This window comes from Vidua macroura, chromosome 7 (assembly GCF_024509145.1).
Source record: "Vidua macroura isolate BioBank_ID:100142 chromosome 7, ASM2450914v1, whole genome shotgun sequence".
NCBI classification, from domain to species: domain Eukaryota; kingdom Metazoa; phylum Chordata; class Aves; order Passeriformes; family Viduidae; genus Vidua; species Vidua macroura.
In genome coordinates, this window is record NC_071577.1 from 9,805,826 (window position 1) to 9,824,096 (window position 18,271).

Genomic DNA, 18,271 nt, shown 5'->3' on the forward strand with positions numbered 1-18,271 from the left:
CTCCTGGGTACAAGATCCAAGTCATAGTCTCACCTACCACTAGTTGTTTACCCTTGCTTAATTCTTAATATGTTTTTTGCTTAAATGCTATGACCCAAACAGAAAAGTACCCCTCACCTCCCTTCAGAAAAGGTAGGGTGAGGCTTGGTTTATATTTTATCACTAATAAAGTGATAGACTGGCATTTTTTAGTTAACAGCTTTGGCCATTGTTTTTTGGGTACATAAGAAGAGACATACCTGTTTATTATTTCTTAGTTGTCAGTTAATGAGGAACATTCAATGGCCTTGCATTAATATTATCAGCAATGAAAAGAAACCAGTTTGCCCGAGTTTTTATCTCTTGTTTTGTGTATTCACAACCAGGAAAGCCACATTGGCCCATCACTTCATTAGGTTTCCTTCAAAATCCCTGCATAGTTAATAAGATGGAAAATACACTGGTATCTCCTAAAAACATTATCTGCAATGGAATCCTTTCTCTTTTTGTTCAGGGTGAAGATGGTAAACCAGGCACCAACGGTATCCCAGGAGAACGCGGTGCTCCTGGTCCCCAAGGTCCTATTGGACAAAGAGGCTTACCTGGAGAGCCTGGCAGAGATGTGAGTGGATGGGGTTTCCCTGCTAGCTTGTGAGTTATAAATGGGAGATTCTGGGGGCAAATATGCTTTAAGGTTCACAAGGCAGGAGTCTGGGCACATTCTGCCCTCCTGTAAGGTGTAGCCTCCTGTCCCTGCCACCCCCTTCTCTGCCTGCAGACATCGTCTGTCTCACTTGGAACTGCGCTGCCTACAAAAGAATGCAGTCTTAAAGGTCTTTTAGGTCTTTCCACCTCCAGGAACTCTTCCCTCTTGAAAACTCTTTCTTTGATGAGCATTGTTCAAGCTTACTGGAAAACAAGCTGTCTAATGGTCATGCAGTTTGTGAACAAACTGTGCCACTCCTTTTTTCAGGGTAACCCTGGCTCTGATGGCTTGCCTGGACGTGACGGATCCCCAGGAGGCAAAGTAAGAAATCACCAGTATCCTTAGACTGCCCAATAAATGAGACATGAACTACATGGCAATATATGTAATCTATATGCTATGTAATTTGTTCCTTGAAGCTCCTGTGTTCCACTGAATATACTCCTAATGTTGAGTTCTAGAAAACATGGTATTTATTACCCCTTACTATCTGCAGGGTGACCGTGGTGAAAGTGGCTCTCCTGGCCCTCCAGGGCCCCCTGGCCACCCTGGACCTGCAGGTAACGCTGGTGCACCTGGAAAATCTGGTGAAAGAGGATTTCAGGTAAGACCAAAGTAAATGGCTTACTGCTTACTTACATACCCTTCCTATGCAAAGTCCATTTCATGCAGGAATAGAGAGGAAGTTTTGAAGAGTCATACATTTGTTACTGTCAGAGTTTCTCAACATCAAGGACTAGTTCTATAAGAATATCCAGGGGAAAGACATGCCAGAGTTTATGTCCAGACAATGTTTAGAAATTAAGCTCAAAATTCATGTTCTCCGTAGGATGCCAAAAAGCACATCATCCCACCAGGCCCTGTCCCAGTTTCCATCCCATCTGGTGCTCATGCAGCACAAGCAATGTGTTATTTATTTAAACTAAGGGAGTAACTTTGGAAGCCCTCAAGTTATTTCTCAGGAGTGCTGACACCAGCACAGTGAGCACTGAGCACCTCACTGAGAGAGGGGAGAAGAGCTGTAGTGCCCGTGCACAGATCAGTGCCTACAGGCAGCTCAGAAAGGCTGACATTGGTACAAAAATGGCCTGGCCAGGACTATTGCTGATTCTACTGTGTGTGGAGCTTCCCCTTGTTTCCCAACAGCTGCTGGCTGTGAACATACAGCTTATCTGGAAATAAAGAGGTGGGCTAGGCAGTTCCAAGTGATCCATACCTTCTCATTCTTACCATGTCACAGGGTCCACCTGGCCCTCCTGGCTCTACTGGTCCTGCTGGTGCTCGTGGTCCTGCTGTAAGTCATATCTAAAGTATTTGTGATGTCATGCATTCACCATTTCCTGTTCTATGGGCAATGCTCTTATCTCCTTCTATCTTCCTTTTATTGCAAATCTACCCTTACAGGGTCCTCAAGGTCCTCGTGGTGATAAAGGTGAACCTGGTGAGCGAGGCAGCAATGGCATAAAGGGTCACAGAGGGTTTCCTGGTACCCCCGGTCTCCCTGGTCCTCCTGTGAGTATTTTGCAATGGATTGAGAATTACAGCTGGTCTTAGTTTCTGTGTTTAGGCCCCAGGTATCTAATTAACCTTAGCTAATTTGATGGGAATCTATGTACATTTGATTGTCAGATGTTTCAAAATCAAGATTCCCTGAATCAACCTGACATAAGCATAATTAAAGAACTGGAAGAAGCTGTTAGGAATTAAAGATGGGTTTACTACAACCCTTTCAATAAAAACTTCTTTTATATTCATTTATAATATAATCAGGCTATTCCTGATTTAATTAGGAACGAGAGAAGTAGGGGTTGGAATGCCTATGTCTGTTAGGAATCTATCCTACACAGACAACTAAAGCCACTCAGAGTCCAAATACCTCTCTTCTGCCATGGATCTTTTATGGAAAGTAATATTGGGGCAAAATGGGCAGGAAATTGTAAAGTATTGAATTGTACATGAACATGCATTACCATTTGACCATAGCTAAGAGAATTGAAGGGCAAGAATAGACTGGCATGCCATAGATATTTGTGACCAGTAAAGGTTTAAGAAGGGATTTATTCTAAAAAAATCTACAAATACCCTTCATAATACAAGTGAGAATCAAGAAACCAAAGCTCACTCAATTAACGTGCCAAAGATGGCACCAGTACCAACCTATTCAACAAGACAATAGAACCTGGAGTCTAACATGTAACATGAGGGAAAAAATTATAAACTCTCATTTGATGATAACTTTTAAGCAAATGGCTTAGTTCTTCGCAGTGCACACACAGAACAAATTTGTAGATGTATTTGAAATCATCAGTGCTTGTCAAATTATATAAATAGCTTTAGTGGTAATATTAAATTTTGCTATAGCTACGTATTTTTATGAATGTTAGAGTTAATCCAAAACTCACTGGTGTCAGTTGGCTTTCTTGCATTTTGGATAACACATCTCTATATGAAAATATATTTGAGAACATTCAATATTTTTTTCTGATTAAAGTATGGCCACTATTCTCTCATGTCTTACATAGCTTTTTATAAGGATGTGTTTTGTATAATTTTGAAGACATTTTCAGTGTCTTTATTTAAGGCACATCCAGCTACTTGCAAGATATTACCAGGAGGTGTATGACTGACTTTTCCTGTTTTCTTAGGGTCCTCTGGGTCCACAAGGTGCAATTGGAGGTCCAGGTGCTTCAGGTGCAAGGGTAAGAAAAACTCCTTACTCAGCCTAAGTGCAAGGAAAACTCAGGGTGTTTAGTTAATATATACATAGATACAGACATAAATTTTAATTACCCATCTTAACAGACAGCAGCTGAAGAAAGAAAAAAACACCTGATAAATCATACAGAAATATTTGAAATACCTCATAAAGTATTTCTGAATTATCTGATAAACTATTTTGACCATATTGTTCGTGTTCTTTGTTGTTCTAGGGTCCCCCAGGACCAGCTGGGCCACCTGGAAAAGATGGTACCAGTGGCTACCCAGGTCCAATTGGTCCTCCCGGCCCCCGCGGTACCAGAGGCGAAAGCGGCCCTGCTGTAAGTCAGTGGTGCAAACTCACACAAGCAAATCTTTGGGATTATTCATAAAACATAGGATGCTCAACTCTTTAAGTATCTCCCTCAGAAACTCTCTGTTTCATGGGCAAGATTTGTGGCAGGAGATTATCTAGTGACCAAGGCTAAATCCAAAACCATGCAGCTCGTTTGCAGTCTGGTGTGACTATTGAGGCACTGGGTGCTGTGCTGGTCTTGGCTGATCACTGACTTGTCTGCGTACAATGGGATCTCCTCCTCACTGCTGAGCACAGGCTCTCTTTGGGTCTGGAAAGCCATGGAATGAGGTTCCTAGACTGCTCTAGAGAGGCCAGAGCTGCAAAGGTGTCTCTATCTCTATCTCTATCTCTTTGGCCACCTGCCAAAGGTGTCTCTATCACAACCACCTGCTAAAGCCAAGAAACAGTCATTCTCTGGATTTTAGTGGAAAGGGTTCTTTCTCAAAGCCCAGACATAAAGATGGTTGAACTTGTCAAAATGAGGGGAAAAAAATACAATTTTAAGTAAATAAAGGCCTGGGAAATCTAACAGGTGTTTACACATCTGTTTAATTAATGAATAAGTAAACTAAATATTTGTGTAAGAATTCTCATTTTTTTAAGACTAGAGCCCACACAGACTTGTAGTTTTAACCTGTTCACTATTTTTTTAGGGTCCACCAGGGCAGCCTGGTCTTCCTGGTCCTGCTGGACCTCCTGGCCCCTGTTGTGGTGGTGGTGTAGCTGCCCTGGGTGCTGGTGAGAAAGGTCCAGTTTCCTACGGGTATGAATATCGAGATGAGCCCAAGGAAAACGATATCAATCTGGGTGACATCATATCTTCAATGAAATCAATTAACAACCAGATTGAAAACATCATTAGTCCTGATGGGTCCCGGAAGAATCCAGCTCGTAACTGCCGAGACCTGAAATTCTGCCATCCCGAGCTCAAGAGTGGTATGTATAGATTTTCTTTTCACCAATGGTAGCAGGTCTTGGGCATTGTTTTGGTTTTTTGGTTTTTCTAACTTGAGAATTTAAATGCAGATATGTTCCATAAAAATTTTACTTTTTTTCAAACAAATGTCATGAAAAAGATGACAAATGTAAAACCAATTTTAAACATTAATTGACTATTAATTTACTATTCTATATATATAGAATATATATTTGACTTCAATTCCACTCATTGTGTCCTTAGAAGTGAACATATGTTTAAACAATTTTAGGGGAAAAAAAAAACCAATCCAAGTTCTAAATTTATTCCAAATTTCATTCCCCTTACAGAATTCACATGAACTCAGTATCTTTTTATATCATCTTATTGATTTTATATGGCATCTCTTCTGTCAAAATTAATACATTTCCTGATTTGGCTCAGAAATCTGTCATAGAAATAAAGTTTACCATCATGCAGACAGATTCTTCTCCAAAAATATTACACCCCTTAACATATTTCCTTACCTCTAGGAGAGTACTGGGTTGATCCTAACCAAGGCTGCAAGATGGATGCTATTAAAGTCTACTGCAATATGGAAACTGGTGAGACCTGCCTCAATGCCAATCCCAGGACTGTGCCAAGGAAAAACTGGTGGACCAGTGCAAACAGTGGAAAGAAACATGTTTGGTTTGGAGAGTCTATGAATGGAGGCTTCCAGGTGAGAAATGAGCAGTTAACAGCCCAGATTGTGCATACTAAAACATACACAACATGCTTTAAAATAATTCTGAAATTAAACTGAATGAGACAATTAGTATGTGAAAAAAATCCTGACGTGGGCTGACCCTAGACATGATTGAACAAACACTCTTGTCCATGTTGGCACTCTGCAGTTCAGCTATGGAGATCCTGAGCTTCCAGAGGATGTCTCCGAAGTTCAGCTGGCCTTCCTGCGCATCCTCTCCAGCCGTGCCTCCCAGAACATCACCTACCACTGCAAGAACAGCATTGCCTACATGGACCACGACAATGGGAATGTTAAAAAAGCCCTGAAACTCATGAGTTCTACAGAAAGTGAGATCAAGGCTGAAGGAAACAGCAAATTCACATATGCTGTTCTGGAAGATGGCTGCAGTGTAAGTAAACAGGAATTTAGTGCTGTAGTTAATAAATAATTCCCTCTAGAGGACTAGACTCATAATAAAGGAAGAGAGAGATTTGCATGGCCTGGGTAAGGAAAGGACACAGCTACAGCTGGTAGGGGGAACCTAGATTCTGTACACCAGAAGTGCCATTCCTGTAGCAACTGTAGGAAGTGAGGTGCACTTCCCTCTAAATCTGTGCTTTACAGGTATCTCCTTGCTTTAGAGTCGATGTCAGGGAAGTTACAGTCATCAGTTTTCATCCATCCCCTGTCAATTCTAAAGCTAGTCATACCAAACCAAGGCTAGCTGGTTGAAACGATGGGCTGTGGTTATGGGAAGGGGCAAACACAGTAATTTTGCAGATCCAGCATTGCTTCCCTGCATCAGAAAGTACTGGAGGGGAGCAGGGCCATCCCTGAGCATGCTGGTGTGACAGAACCTGCAGCCTTTTCAGTAACAAATGGACAATAATGCTGTCCACAAGTTCTCCCTCCTGGAGTCATTTCCACAGAGAGGGCAACCAGTCTTCAACAGGCTGAGAGGATTTGTTATTACAGAAATAGGAAATCTGAAATCTGATAACCTGTGGGATGACTGCCACGTAGGCCAGCACTCTTGTCTCTAACAATTTTTTCTTTTCTCTTCAACTTCACAGAAACACACTGGTGAGTGGGGTAAAACAGTTTTCGAATACAGGACGCGCAAGACAATGAGGTTGCCGGTGGTTGATATTGCACCATTAGATATCGGTGGTCCTGATCAGGAATTTGGCGTGGACATTGGCCCAGTCTGCTTCTTATAAATCAAAGATCCTGCTTTTTCTGAAACCCCAGCAAACAGATTCACACTCCAACTGTGCTCCTTTGTTTCAGCCTTGTCAGCTAGTACAGGTGACCATCTGTATCCCAGTTATTTATTAACAAAATTTCTGGGGGAAAAATCAATTTGATATCAAGGGTTGTTTTTTTTTGCTATTACACAAAATACAGTAAAAATGCTTTTTTTTTTTTTTTGCTCTATTTTTTTTTACCGAATTCCATCTTTGAAACATGTCTCCGTGGTGCTATAATAAAACTTCAACACTTAATAAAACAACACTGTGTTCTATTAGTTGAATGTTAGCCAATTTACAAAGCACTGATTGCTCCCAGTACCAAAGTTTACCCTTTTTTCAAGATGCAGTCCATAAAGCTAGAAAGACCTCCCTGTTTCAACTACCTCAACATGGACAGAAACTGGGATGTGTCTAATGAGTCAAACCAAAAATCAATCAAATCAATCAAAATGCATTGGACCCAGTGGTCATTTCCAGGGATTCATTTGGTACAAAAGTGTTTATTTCTGTACTGATTAGCTGTGAAAGGTACAGTTTATCTTAAGAGTTTCATACCTTAATGTCAGTAGTCACCATAATTTTATTGTTGGATTGTATTCTGTTGTCAAAGGTGCTTCTCTACTTTCCTGTCATTGCTGGTCAAGACCACTAAAATTAGGGAAGTGTAAAAGACTAATATGATGGTGCTAATGTATTTTTCACTCCTAACTCTGCAAGTCAGGGTTATTGACTTGCTCGAAAAACCAAAAAGTTAAAGGATTTAAAGCAATTGTAAATGTCTCCTGCTAAAGATCGTCATTGGCAATCATAGCTGAAAATTTTCTCCCTTCACTCTGTAAAAGTCAATAAAGATGCAAAATTGTGAATTTCTTCTGTCACGTTAACACATTTATAGTGTTGAAGGTTAACCATCTTTGTAAGCTTTTATATGGTTGTTGGTCTATTCCTTACAGAGACACATAATAAAATATCTTAATAAAATTTCTTGTTGTTTCATAAAACTGACTTCTTTTTTAATTTTACCATTTGTGCCTTCTTTCAAACAAATGAGCAAGGCAGGACACAACTGTGGTACCACTATGATTTTTCAAAGAGCAGTACCTCTGTTTGTAGGAAGCCTGGTAATCCTAAGGGATGCAGTTTATGGTGTCCTAGTATGACATTTTCTCTTTCTTGCTTTTCTACTCCTCTCCACCTAGTGGCTCACATTTGCAAGCACAGGGAGCTTCTCTGTCAGCAGGGATTCAGATGTGACAGCAACACCCAAAGCAGGGCCCATGCACCAAGGCAGGTCAGGTTGGAGGAAACAGATCTTAACCTTCCCTAATCCAAGAAACCTGCCTCAGTGCGAATGATCAGGCAGTCACAGGCTACCAGCCTCTCAGGGGCAGCTTAAATAAAGGGCTTAAGGTTTCCACAGGGCAGGCCAGAAGCACCAGCAGTTTGACAAAGTTTTTTATGGCCAATGGAGCTGTACAACTCAGTCATCCCCAGATCTTAGCAAAAATTTAAGGAGCAACAGTGACCACAGTAACATTTAAGGATCAACAGTAGTTTGGCAGCTTGAGGCCAAAAAAAGGAACTAAAGAGCACCACAGAGCCCAGGCCAGGAAAGCTGTCCCTCAGTTAAATGCTGAAAGCTGCCACTCAGCCTTTCACATGGAGCAAGGTCCAGAGCCTGTCCCTACATCATTATTACACAGCCCAGGACCATTAAAGATACTCTACAACAAGATCAGATAACAAAAAGTAGGGATTAAAAAAATTCAAATTCTTAAAATTTCTCATTGACAACATGGATTATGCCTCCTCAGAGAATACTTTCTGATTAGCCCAAGCAGGAAAAATGAACAAAGAATGCTGTTTTTTAAGAAATCTCACCAGATTTGGGACTGAGCCAAGACACTGCCCTGCTTTGGCACTGCAAATTTGGTCATGCTCACACAGAAGGAAAACAGTGAGGCTCTGGGGAGACCCAAACAGCACAAATGCAGCATCACCACAGGCATGACTGTACTTAATGCAATACATAACAACAGTGCCAACAATTCATAAAAAGTACTGGCTCTTGCAGGAAACCTCCTCATTTGATGGTGAAAATAAACTACTGTTCATGGAAAATGCAAGTTACATGTACAAAATAATATTAATCTGACATAAATTACATGGTAGTAACCCTTTGATTGGAGTTTTATAAAAGCAGCTGGTAAGAATGCTGGCTGGTGGGGAAATGCATTGGAAACACCTGTTCTTATAGCCCATGGCAGAAGAAAATAGCCTTTGCAATCCCCAGTGCTACTGGGGCTGGGTGGATGGCTGGGAACAATGACTCAACCTTAAAACTCAAGCTTTGGGGGCTACTTCCTGAAGCACACACACTCATCAAGTCTTTCATTACTAATGTCTACTAATGAAAGTTGATTTTCTGGAACATTTGGAGAAAACACAAAGAAATAACCAAGACCACCACAAAATATATACTTGATATAAAAGCCTTCATTTTTTTTCAGAGCCACTAATTAGGCTACCATGGCTGTCATATATCTGTACTTTTATATCACCACATTACTATTTGGGCAAAACAAGAAAAAATCAACAATAGCAACCACAAATATACAAAACCAAAACCCCAGCAAAACCAAAAACAACCCCACTCAAAAAAAATCCCCAAAAAATCCAACCTACCAAAACCTCCCCAAACACGCAAACAAACTAAACCCTACCACAAAAAGTTTTGTGAATCATACCGAGAGCACAAAGTATCACTGATTTAGGTTTCAATATTGCCTTGAAACTTCACTTTTCCAATTACTTACAGGTCAGCACCTGAAAGTGCAGGTCATTTGCAGGACACCAGAGCTTTCCCTTCTATTGGAGTCTGTGGCATGGGGACTATTTCAACATCTCCTTTCTGAACTTTTTAAATTGAGAATATGTTTAAAATACTCCAAAACACGACAGAAAACCAGCAAACCCTTCTCCAACAGAAGGGCTTTACTACCTAATTAGACCCTACTTGTAAACAAATTATGAACACCTGTGACTCATTCCTTCACCCAGAGTCCTCTTCATTGGCTTGTGGAAAAAGCAGATTTCTTTTGCTGTTCCTAAAGATATTGTCCAATTCCTCACAGGATTGACAACAGCTTCACAAGAAAGCTGGTCTGTTGTTTGAGGTATTCCCTTTGTGCACAGAAACTTTCCCTTGGGGCAGGGTTTAACACAGGTGGTTCTCAGCTGTAATTCATCACAGCCTTCATGTTTCTTTCCTATTCATTTCATACATTAAGAAGCATTACCTCTGATTTTAACATAGGCTGGATGTCTGAATAGCATGACAGCAGGTCAAATAGGCAGGCTAAAAACAGTCTAGATTTTCTGGTACTCATATATCAGCTCTGCCCAAACAGGCACCTTGTGGATATTCTGAACTCTGTAGCACCTGACTGAAATCACATCCTTCAACAAAATCTTTAAACTCCCAGCAAGCAAACTGTGATGCACTGGACACAAATAATCCAAGATTATATATTTCTTTCTAGCATAATCACACTGTTTGGACAACAACATCTATGGATTCCCAGTTTCTCTGTCATTCTCCATTTCAGCCACTGAATTGCTGATTGTTACCCTTTGTCATGATTTTTAAACTATAATACCAACATTGTCTAACTATCATTTCTACATCGTTTTTTCTATGATATTTGCATACATGGAGGGAATCTTTTTTCCTTCATTAGCATTTCTACATTTTCATTTAGTTTAACTTTTTCTTTTGCAACTGTTTTACTCTCTGTCCTCCTACAACCCTCTCTCAGCAAGACCAACTGCCTTGTGAATGTTAAGCCTCCAGTATAGCCTCAAGTTCCTGAAAAAATTAATTAAAATAACCATAGATTAGGAGTTGAATAACAACTATGCTCAGTCTCAGGCAGCTACATGGGAGCAAAGAAACCTAGGGGCCCCCCTACAGTAGGAGAAAAAAAATCATAGTTTTTTTGCTCTTAATCCATCTTTAGACTCTTTACTTGCCTCCATAGAGGGACAAACCCATAAAAATATAAACTTTTCTACACAGTTAGTTTAAAACTGAGGTGCATAAATCCAAAACTGTGGGTTAAACAAAGCCTCTCACCCAGAGAGGGCTGAAGCCATGAATTCCCTGTTTGCCTTCATTACATCTTAAGCCTCTAGAACTGCTCAGTATAAACTGGTCTAGATGAAAACACCAACACCTGCTTTCAAGCATTTAAATTTCAAGCTGTCTTGCAGAAAAGAAGAAAATATTGTAGTCCACACAGTTGAAAGAGAGGCACGAAGCTGAATGAGAGGCAGGAAAAAACAAGGAAAGAAGTTGCCCACGCAATAATAAGACTGATACAAGAAATGTCTAATTCTGATCTCATTCTGTTATACCAGCTGATCTCATTTACTTCACAGCACCATATTCCCATGGCTCTCTGAGAGAAGAAAAGAAACAAGAGGAAAAGCCCCTTCCTCAAGGAGTTTTTCAGGACATATCAATGACTTTAAAATTACAACAATTTAGCCTTTAATATTACCTTGGAACTTTGCCTTTCCTGTTAACTGCAAGTGGTCATCTCAGGGTGGAGCTCTTTTGTAGGACACCAGAGTTTTTCTTCCAGTGAACATGGATATCCTATTGTCTGTGGCACACTGCAACGTCCCATTTCCTTTGTTTTTTACAAAAATTATGTGTAAAACCCCCTAGAACATGACAACAATCCAGCCAGCCCTTGTCTAAGTGAAAAACTGCTCCCTGATTAGGTCCTAATTACAAATTGTAAACACCTGTAACTCAGTTGGCTACACCCTCAGCTTCCTCTGGGGGACAGGCAAGGCTTCTCCATGATCACCATGGCTGGCAGCTGCTTTAAACACCCCCCCCACCAAAGTCACCTCTCCCAGCAGTAATTTGTCACCTAAAGCCCAGCCAGGGTAAAGCAGCTTCTACAGTGGGCTCATGATGGTTTCTAGATTTGAGCAGCTGCTAGGAATTTCTTCTGGAAGCTAGCAAATTGTCAATAACTTCCCCTCCTAAAACAAAAGAAACCAACTTTTAAATCAGCATTGGGTGCAATTTTCAACCCTTCTTTTGTTGTGGTTCCAGCTAAATAATATTAAGCCTCCATTTGCAGGCAGTAATCTGGAGGAAGAGCTGTCTACAAAAATATTGTAGTAAAGGAGAAAGTTCTTCCCAACACTTTGCCATGCTATGGCTGCCCTGACAGCTTCACTAGGAAAAGCTAAGGTCCAGTATTCCTTGTCAGGTGCATGTTATTCATACAGACTGGAAAAGGTGTTTTTTTGGAGGACTGGTTATTATTTATGGCAATAAGACAGCATTACTGTAGTCATTAAAGTAGAATATGTTTCTTAATACAGATTTCATTTCAACTAAGACCAAAAACCTGATGGTTCAATGAAATATCCAGTTCTTTGCACCAGAAAAGAAGCTGGGTTTGGCAAACTCCATATTTAAACCAAGTGCCTCTCTTCTGGAAATACAGATACATAATATTACAAAAATCTTAAGCTACAATAGCATATGAATTTTTTTATCATGATCTAACATTTTAATTCAACATGTGTTTGTAATCAGATGTCCTCAACTATATCTTGTTATGATCTTAAAGAAATCTGTAGTCACTTCTGTTTAAAGTACTACAAGAGGAAGATATTTTGCAGGTTTTAGGATTTGGGAGATGAAGAGATATTTTCCATGTTTTTGCCTACCTGTTTACTGGGAGGAGACAAAAAGTAGCTCACATTACACTGAGGGTTTGCTGAAGAAGTTTGCCAGAACAAAATCCTGGTGGGTCTCGTCTTCCCAACTGCTCTTCATCCTGCAATAGCTTCACCCTAGAGTGTTGTCTAGAAAGACTGACTGTAACCCACACTGCTGCTTCCCATCACAGCAGCCCCTCTTGGCTTGAGCTGACTCCTTCTGAGAAAGCCACTAATCCTCTTTTTTTATTTTTTAATTTTTAATCCTGAAGTTGTATCTGGCAAAGCTATACTTATCCAAATTTTCTCTCCTTTCAGTATATCACTTAGCCATGGACATCTCTGGATTAAAGTTTAAATTTTGTTGTTGAGTCCACATCCACTGAGAAGGCAGTCATTGAAAGGTCACTCCTGGAGACACTGGAGATGTGCTTTCTGTGGGATTTTGTGAATATTCCTATTGTAACTTGCATTTCAGCTTCACTGGATTTGTTATAATATCTCCAAGGTACCTGGAAAAGTCTTCACTCCTCTTCTCAGTTTGGGTGCATCTATAAAGCAGGGATCAAAATTCCTAGCAGGAAATGGCTGACTTGATATATGTCAGCTGCAGCAAAGTTGATTTTCTTCCCAGTATTGTCTTGGGATTTGGGATGAAAATCTTGCTGCAAACAGCCTGCTGCTGCTGCTGAGCAGTTGAGGCCTTGTCAGCTTCTTACATTGCCCTGCCAGCCAGAAGGCTGGGGGAGCACAGGGAGCTGGGAGGTGACAGCCAGGACAGTGATCTCAACTGATCACAGGGACATTCCAGACCATATGGAGTCATCCTCACACATAAATCTGTGGTAGAAGGCCACAGGAGCCTTCTGTTCAGGAACTGGCTGGCTATAGGTCACTGGGGGGTGAGCAACTGCATGCTATGCAATTGTTTTGTATATTTGAATTCTTTTGTTATTATCATTATTTTCTCTTCCTTTTCTGTCATCCAATTAATCTTGTATTTTCTTTAACCCCCCAATTGTCCTCCCTGCCCCACTGAGGGGGGTGAGGAAAAGGCAAGTGTCTGGTTGGTGTTTAGGGACTGGGTTAAACCTCAGCAGTGTGGGAGAAGGAAATGCTCAGACTTTCTCTGATTTTTATGTGGAGTCACACAGCTTGTTCCTCAGAGGGCAGAGGCTCCTGAATTACAGTGATGGCACCATCTAGCTGTAACACCATGACATTTTCTTTGTCAGATTTCTGTGATGCTTGGTACATTCTTCTACTGCATGTAGTACTGCTGGTGCTCTACAGAACCTTTTAGTGCTGAAAACTTCAAGCTGGTTATTTATCATAGCCACAGGGAAGCTAGCAGAAGGCAGGGAAGCAGTTTGGGAATTAAAGTTTTAGATGAGCTTTTAATGAATGTTTGCCAAACAAATATTGCACTACTGCTTTTGAGAAACCAAGAGAAGGCTTCTGACAATGCTGGCAGTCCTGGGATTTGTTTCTCCCTGAGGACAGGTTAGTTAAGGAAAACAGAACCAACTCTTGTAACTCAAATTTAATTTGAATGCAGTGTCTGATACTGTATTATTTTAATCACTATATTATTTTAATCACTCTGAAGTGCCTTTTTTCTACCATTTTTGAAGCTATTTATCACTAAGACAGAACTTCACTAAATGTTATAGCTGACATTTACCTAATGCTACTTCATAAACTACAATTTATTAGCTCATTCATTCTAGGTTCACGAAATTAAAGCTGTATTTGCATGAGGCTATGCCATGTTGCCTGGATAAGAAAATGCCCCACACACACTTTTTTGGCTTTTCCTTCCTAATATGATTCTACAATACTTTGAAGAATGCAGAAACAGGGAAAGAGGTGCAATATCTATGTGTGCTCTAAACAGAGTCAAGAGAAAAGCATGTCCAACCACTTGTATTACAGACTCCTCAGTTAACTACCTGAGAGCTTGCACTTCAGAGCAGACTTTCCTTTAGTGATTCTCCAGCCTTGGTTTTTACAGAACATACCTCAGATGGTTCTCTAGTTACAGCTCTTTTTCAGTTCTCAAAGCACCTGGCTGAGGAAATACTGCACACTTGATACAGAGATAGAGATGCAAAGAGAGACTTGAAAAGAAAAGAAGAAAAAAGGTATTTTTCATAATCAAGTACTCTTCTCCTTCAACAACCTTACAAACTACTTATACCAAACATGGATTATAATACTTGATTAAAATTAGAGATTAAAACTAATTACAACCATAAACCTATCCTCCAAATGTTATTCATTTTGTGCATCTGGATAAATGTGCTGTAGAGATAAGGTTGCTTGAACATACTGCAGCAAGCCTTTATACAGCAGCTTGAAATTAACATCATCTAAAACTTCTCTAGGAGCCAGTATAGGAGCCAGCATGGTAAGTTAACCCCTGAGTCACATATTTATAGAAATTATTTCATGCAAGTAAGAAAGAAATTGTAAAGTTCCTGCATGGTGAGTAGAAGCAAACAGATAACATCAGCATGAACCTATCAACTTCCCAGCCCTTACCTCCCCTGCAGAGACACGCATTTGGACAACCTAGAAACCTGCCAAGCCCCTGCCCCTTCAGAAGGGGGAAAGGAAAGTTCTTGTCAGCTTCACTACAAATGTAACGTTATGTCTTGTCCAGAAACTGTCTCCTCTCAGTGTTAACTCCCATTGCCACTAGGAATTGGCCAAATCACATTTCACTTTTGAATAAAAATTCTCTCTGGAGTCTCAAACAATATTATTTAGGCATCTTTTCTAGCCTGCTGATTTCTTTCATACAACTGACACAGAAGGTAAAAACTGATACAGAAGGTACTTTACAAATACTCCTGTCTTTAAAATAGTTCACAATGCCTTCCAAATTATTTATGCAAACAGCAACCAAACAACAATAAGTACTTCTATTTTTAATTTCCTGGGAAATTAAAACTGATATGGAATGAACACACTGGAAGGAGTTTTACAAAAAGGAAACCAGTTACATAGCGAGAAGCATGTATTTAATTAAATGCTTTGCAAAGATACATGAATAAAGCTATGTGCATGACTTTCTTTAGGGAGAGCCCCAGCTGTTTATTTTTTTTAAGGAACAAACAAAAAAACGTGGAGAGCACAGATGCAGTAAAGAAACAAAAAACCTAAGTAAGTTTGTACCCACATACTTTACAAAATAAAGCATGTTGGAGATACAAAACGTTCTATATACTGAATGACCGACAAATAAATGCACTGTAACATTGTTCTCTCAAACACTGTAAGCCTAACAGCTAAGCTCTGAACGTGACATTGACAGCAGGCATCTTTATTTCATCAGCCTTCTAGAGAGTCATTTAGCACCATCACTTTGTTGCTTTTTTTTTTTTTTTGCCCTGCCTATCTCCTATCTTGAAATAACAACAGAAGCATAGCACCTTTTAATACCTAAAAGAAAACCAGGAATATTAATTGCATCCCAACTTCCAGAGATGAGGTAGCTCATGCTAAGAAATGATGGAACTTTCCTGCCTTGACAACTCAAGGCCAGTAAGTCAAATTACTGGTGATGCATATCTGGATGTCAGCTAAAACCAAGGAATTTCTAAACTTTCTTTATTAGCAATTGGTCTGGTATACATGTGAATGGTCTGCAACACACAGAAATTGGCACCATATATAAGACACCTGTATAATTTGATATGCAATGGCTTCTTAGATGGGCAAATATTGGAAAATCAACAAGTATTGGGTTTAAGATGTATTTTGAAGATTAAGGATAATTTAATAGAATGGCACAGATACATTGTGAGAAGTGAAATCTAGCCTTAAAAGTTAATATATGGGACACCCCTACTGAAAACTCATATTTACCCCAGTAATGTTTTTACTTCATAAATTAACCATGGCTATGGATCACTCTTCTGAACAGCCTTACATAGAAAAGTAAAAGAAAAACAATGTCAAATTAAGATGGTCTTGTCTGAAGAGATTTTCTTCTACAAAAGACACAGATTTCTGTGAATGGCAACCACAGGAACACAACCTGGGGTAGAGGGAGCAGGTATGATTGAAATACAGCCAACAGTTCACATAAGTGCTCTACTTTTCTGTTATTCAGTACAAATCAAAGCAAAGGAAATAATCATTAGAGCTTTTACATAGTTCCACATTAGATCTATCTATTTTGAATACCTGGAAATGTCAAAATAATTTGAAACAAAACTGAGGAAAAGAATTCATATTACTTTTAGAAGGTTGTCATCAATCCTCTTAAAATTGTACTAAACAGTTGGTTTCAATCATTGAAAACAGAAGGTTTGTAAGTAAAATAAATATTCAAAAGGAGGCTGGGCATTTAGAAAGAGCTGTATATACAATGCTGATCCAATATCAGCCATTACTTCAAGAGTCTCAGGATTAACTTCAATCAGTCTAAGTTCATGTTGAATTGCTGCTGTTGCTGGGTAATGTGTTATATTCCCCCCTTGCTCTTACACAAAGCAAACTGGCCCAATTTCAATTCCAAATTCCTGGTCGGTACTGCCAATGTCCACCGGTGCAATATCGATGATCGGTAAGCGCGCCACGTTCTGCGTTCTGTACTCAAAAACAGTCTTGCCCACATTCCCATTACGTTTCTAGAGGGAAAAGAAGGGGAAAAAATTAAAAATTAGGCCAGGCTCATGTCAAAACCAGCCTGAAGTGCAGCTGGTGAGTCAGTTGTCTGATTGTTCAGCAGGGTGTCACTGCACCTTTGCTGAGTAACACTCTGAGCAATGCTGTCTGCTCTGCACCTGGGTTATTTTGAAATGTCTCTGATAAGCAGATCTATCAGAGTGACACATCAGGGCTGATTTTTCTCTTATGCTATGAAATTCTTCTCTACATGTTAATTTGTCTCACAAAAATTAAAAAAACTACCTTATATCTACAGTTAATAATATGTGCCTTCACCCATAATTGTGGGTTTACTTTAAAACACAGAGCACTTTTTTCAGGTGCAGGTCTAAATTTAGGAATCTTGGTCTTGGCTGAAACTGCTTTTGAACATGAAAAATCTACTATTTGATGGTTTCTGTGCCCACCATGAAATTTTAGGGAGAGTTTTCCTTTCCAGCTCAGGCATAGTACCAATAAGTTTCCTCCTCAGTACTGCTGCAATAATCTTGCCCATCTGGCAGAAAAAAATTTATGGTTATCTGACCAGTTTGTGTGATTCCACTCACAGCTAAACAAGTACTGGGAAATGTAAAATGCCAAGATATGTATCTCAGTATGCTCACTAAGAAGGAATTTACAAATAGCCAGTAAATAGTGCAGACTTTTATTGTGTGAAGCTAGAATTATAGCAAAATCCCTATTTGCTCAGTTATGTCTACAATTCATTACAAAATCCTGCAGAATTTTAATTACTTCCTTGCGTGGGTGTTTTCTCTAATTCAAGAGAGAAGTGAAAATGTACAAAAGTCCTTTTGGGCAAAACCCTCAAACTTACAGAACAGCTGTCGTGCAGAACAGTGTATCTGAAGCGGCTGTTTCCCTCTGCCTTGATCTCCAGGTCATTGGCCCCTTTCAGAATCACAGCTTTTTTCAGGTTCTTCGTCTGGTCATCCATGTACCCAACACTGTTTTTGCAAAGGTAGGTGATGTTCTGGGAAGCTTCCTTGGACAGGAGGCGCAGGAATGTCATCTGAGTGACAGCTGTATCCCCGTACACAAACTGGAGATAAAAAAATGGGTCAACTTACAGGACACTGGTGAATTTAGAAACATCTGCCATTATTGTCATCTTTGAGACATGACTAGTAGGAGCCCTATTAGATAAAATCTAAGGGTGGTTTCTTTTGTAATTTGCTGCCAGTTGAGGACAAAGAAATTTAGA

The 18,271-nt window shown here is 39.8% G+C and overlaps 2 protein-coding genes across 3 annotated transcripts in view; one reads left to right on the top strand and one right to left on the bottom strand.

Moving 5' to 3' along the window:
• Positions 1-7,640, top strand: part of COL3A1 (collagen type III alpha 1 chain) — a 49,532-nt gene extending 41,892 nt beyond the window's left edge. The window contains exons 41-51 of the mRNA XM_053982617.1: positions 494-601; positions 953-1,006; positions 1,182-1,289; positions 1,926-1,979; positions 2,090-2,197; positions 3,331-3,384; positions 3,616-3,723; positions 4,394-4,676; positions 5,190-5,377; positions 5,553-5,795; positions 6,460-7,640. Coding sequence (XP_053838592.1) covers positions 494-601; positions 953-1,006; positions 1,182-1,289; positions 1,926-1,979; positions 2,090-2,197; positions 3,331-3,384; positions 3,616-3,723; positions 4,394-4,676; positions 5,190-5,377; positions 5,553-5,795; positions 6,460-6,606 — 1,455 coding nt within the window. The 3' untranslated portion in view covers positions 6,607-7,640. The remainder of the gene's footprint in view (positions 1-493; positions 602-952; positions 1,007-1,181; positions 1,290-1,925; positions 1,980-2,089; positions 2,198-3,330; positions 3,385-3,615; positions 3,724-4,393; positions 4,677-5,189; positions 5,378-5,552; positions 5,796-6,459) is intronic.
• A 7,665-nt stretch (positions 7,641-15,305) lies between these two features.
• The window catches only part of COL5A2 (collagen type V alpha 2 chain), a 98,229-nt gene continuing 95,263 nt past the window's right edge, over positions 15,306-18,271 (bottom strand). For both annotated transcript variants that reach the window (XM_053983057.1, XM_053983056.1), the window contains exons 53-54: positions 17,885-18,109; positions 15,306-17,027 (exon numbers count right to left, since the gene is read on the bottom strand). In XM_053983057.1, the coding sequence (XP_053839032.1) occupies positions 16,881-17,027; positions 17,885-18,109 (372 nt within the window). In that variant the 3' untranslated portion in view covers positions 15,306-16,880. The remainder of the gene's footprint in view (positions 17,028-17,884; positions 18,110-18,271) is intronic.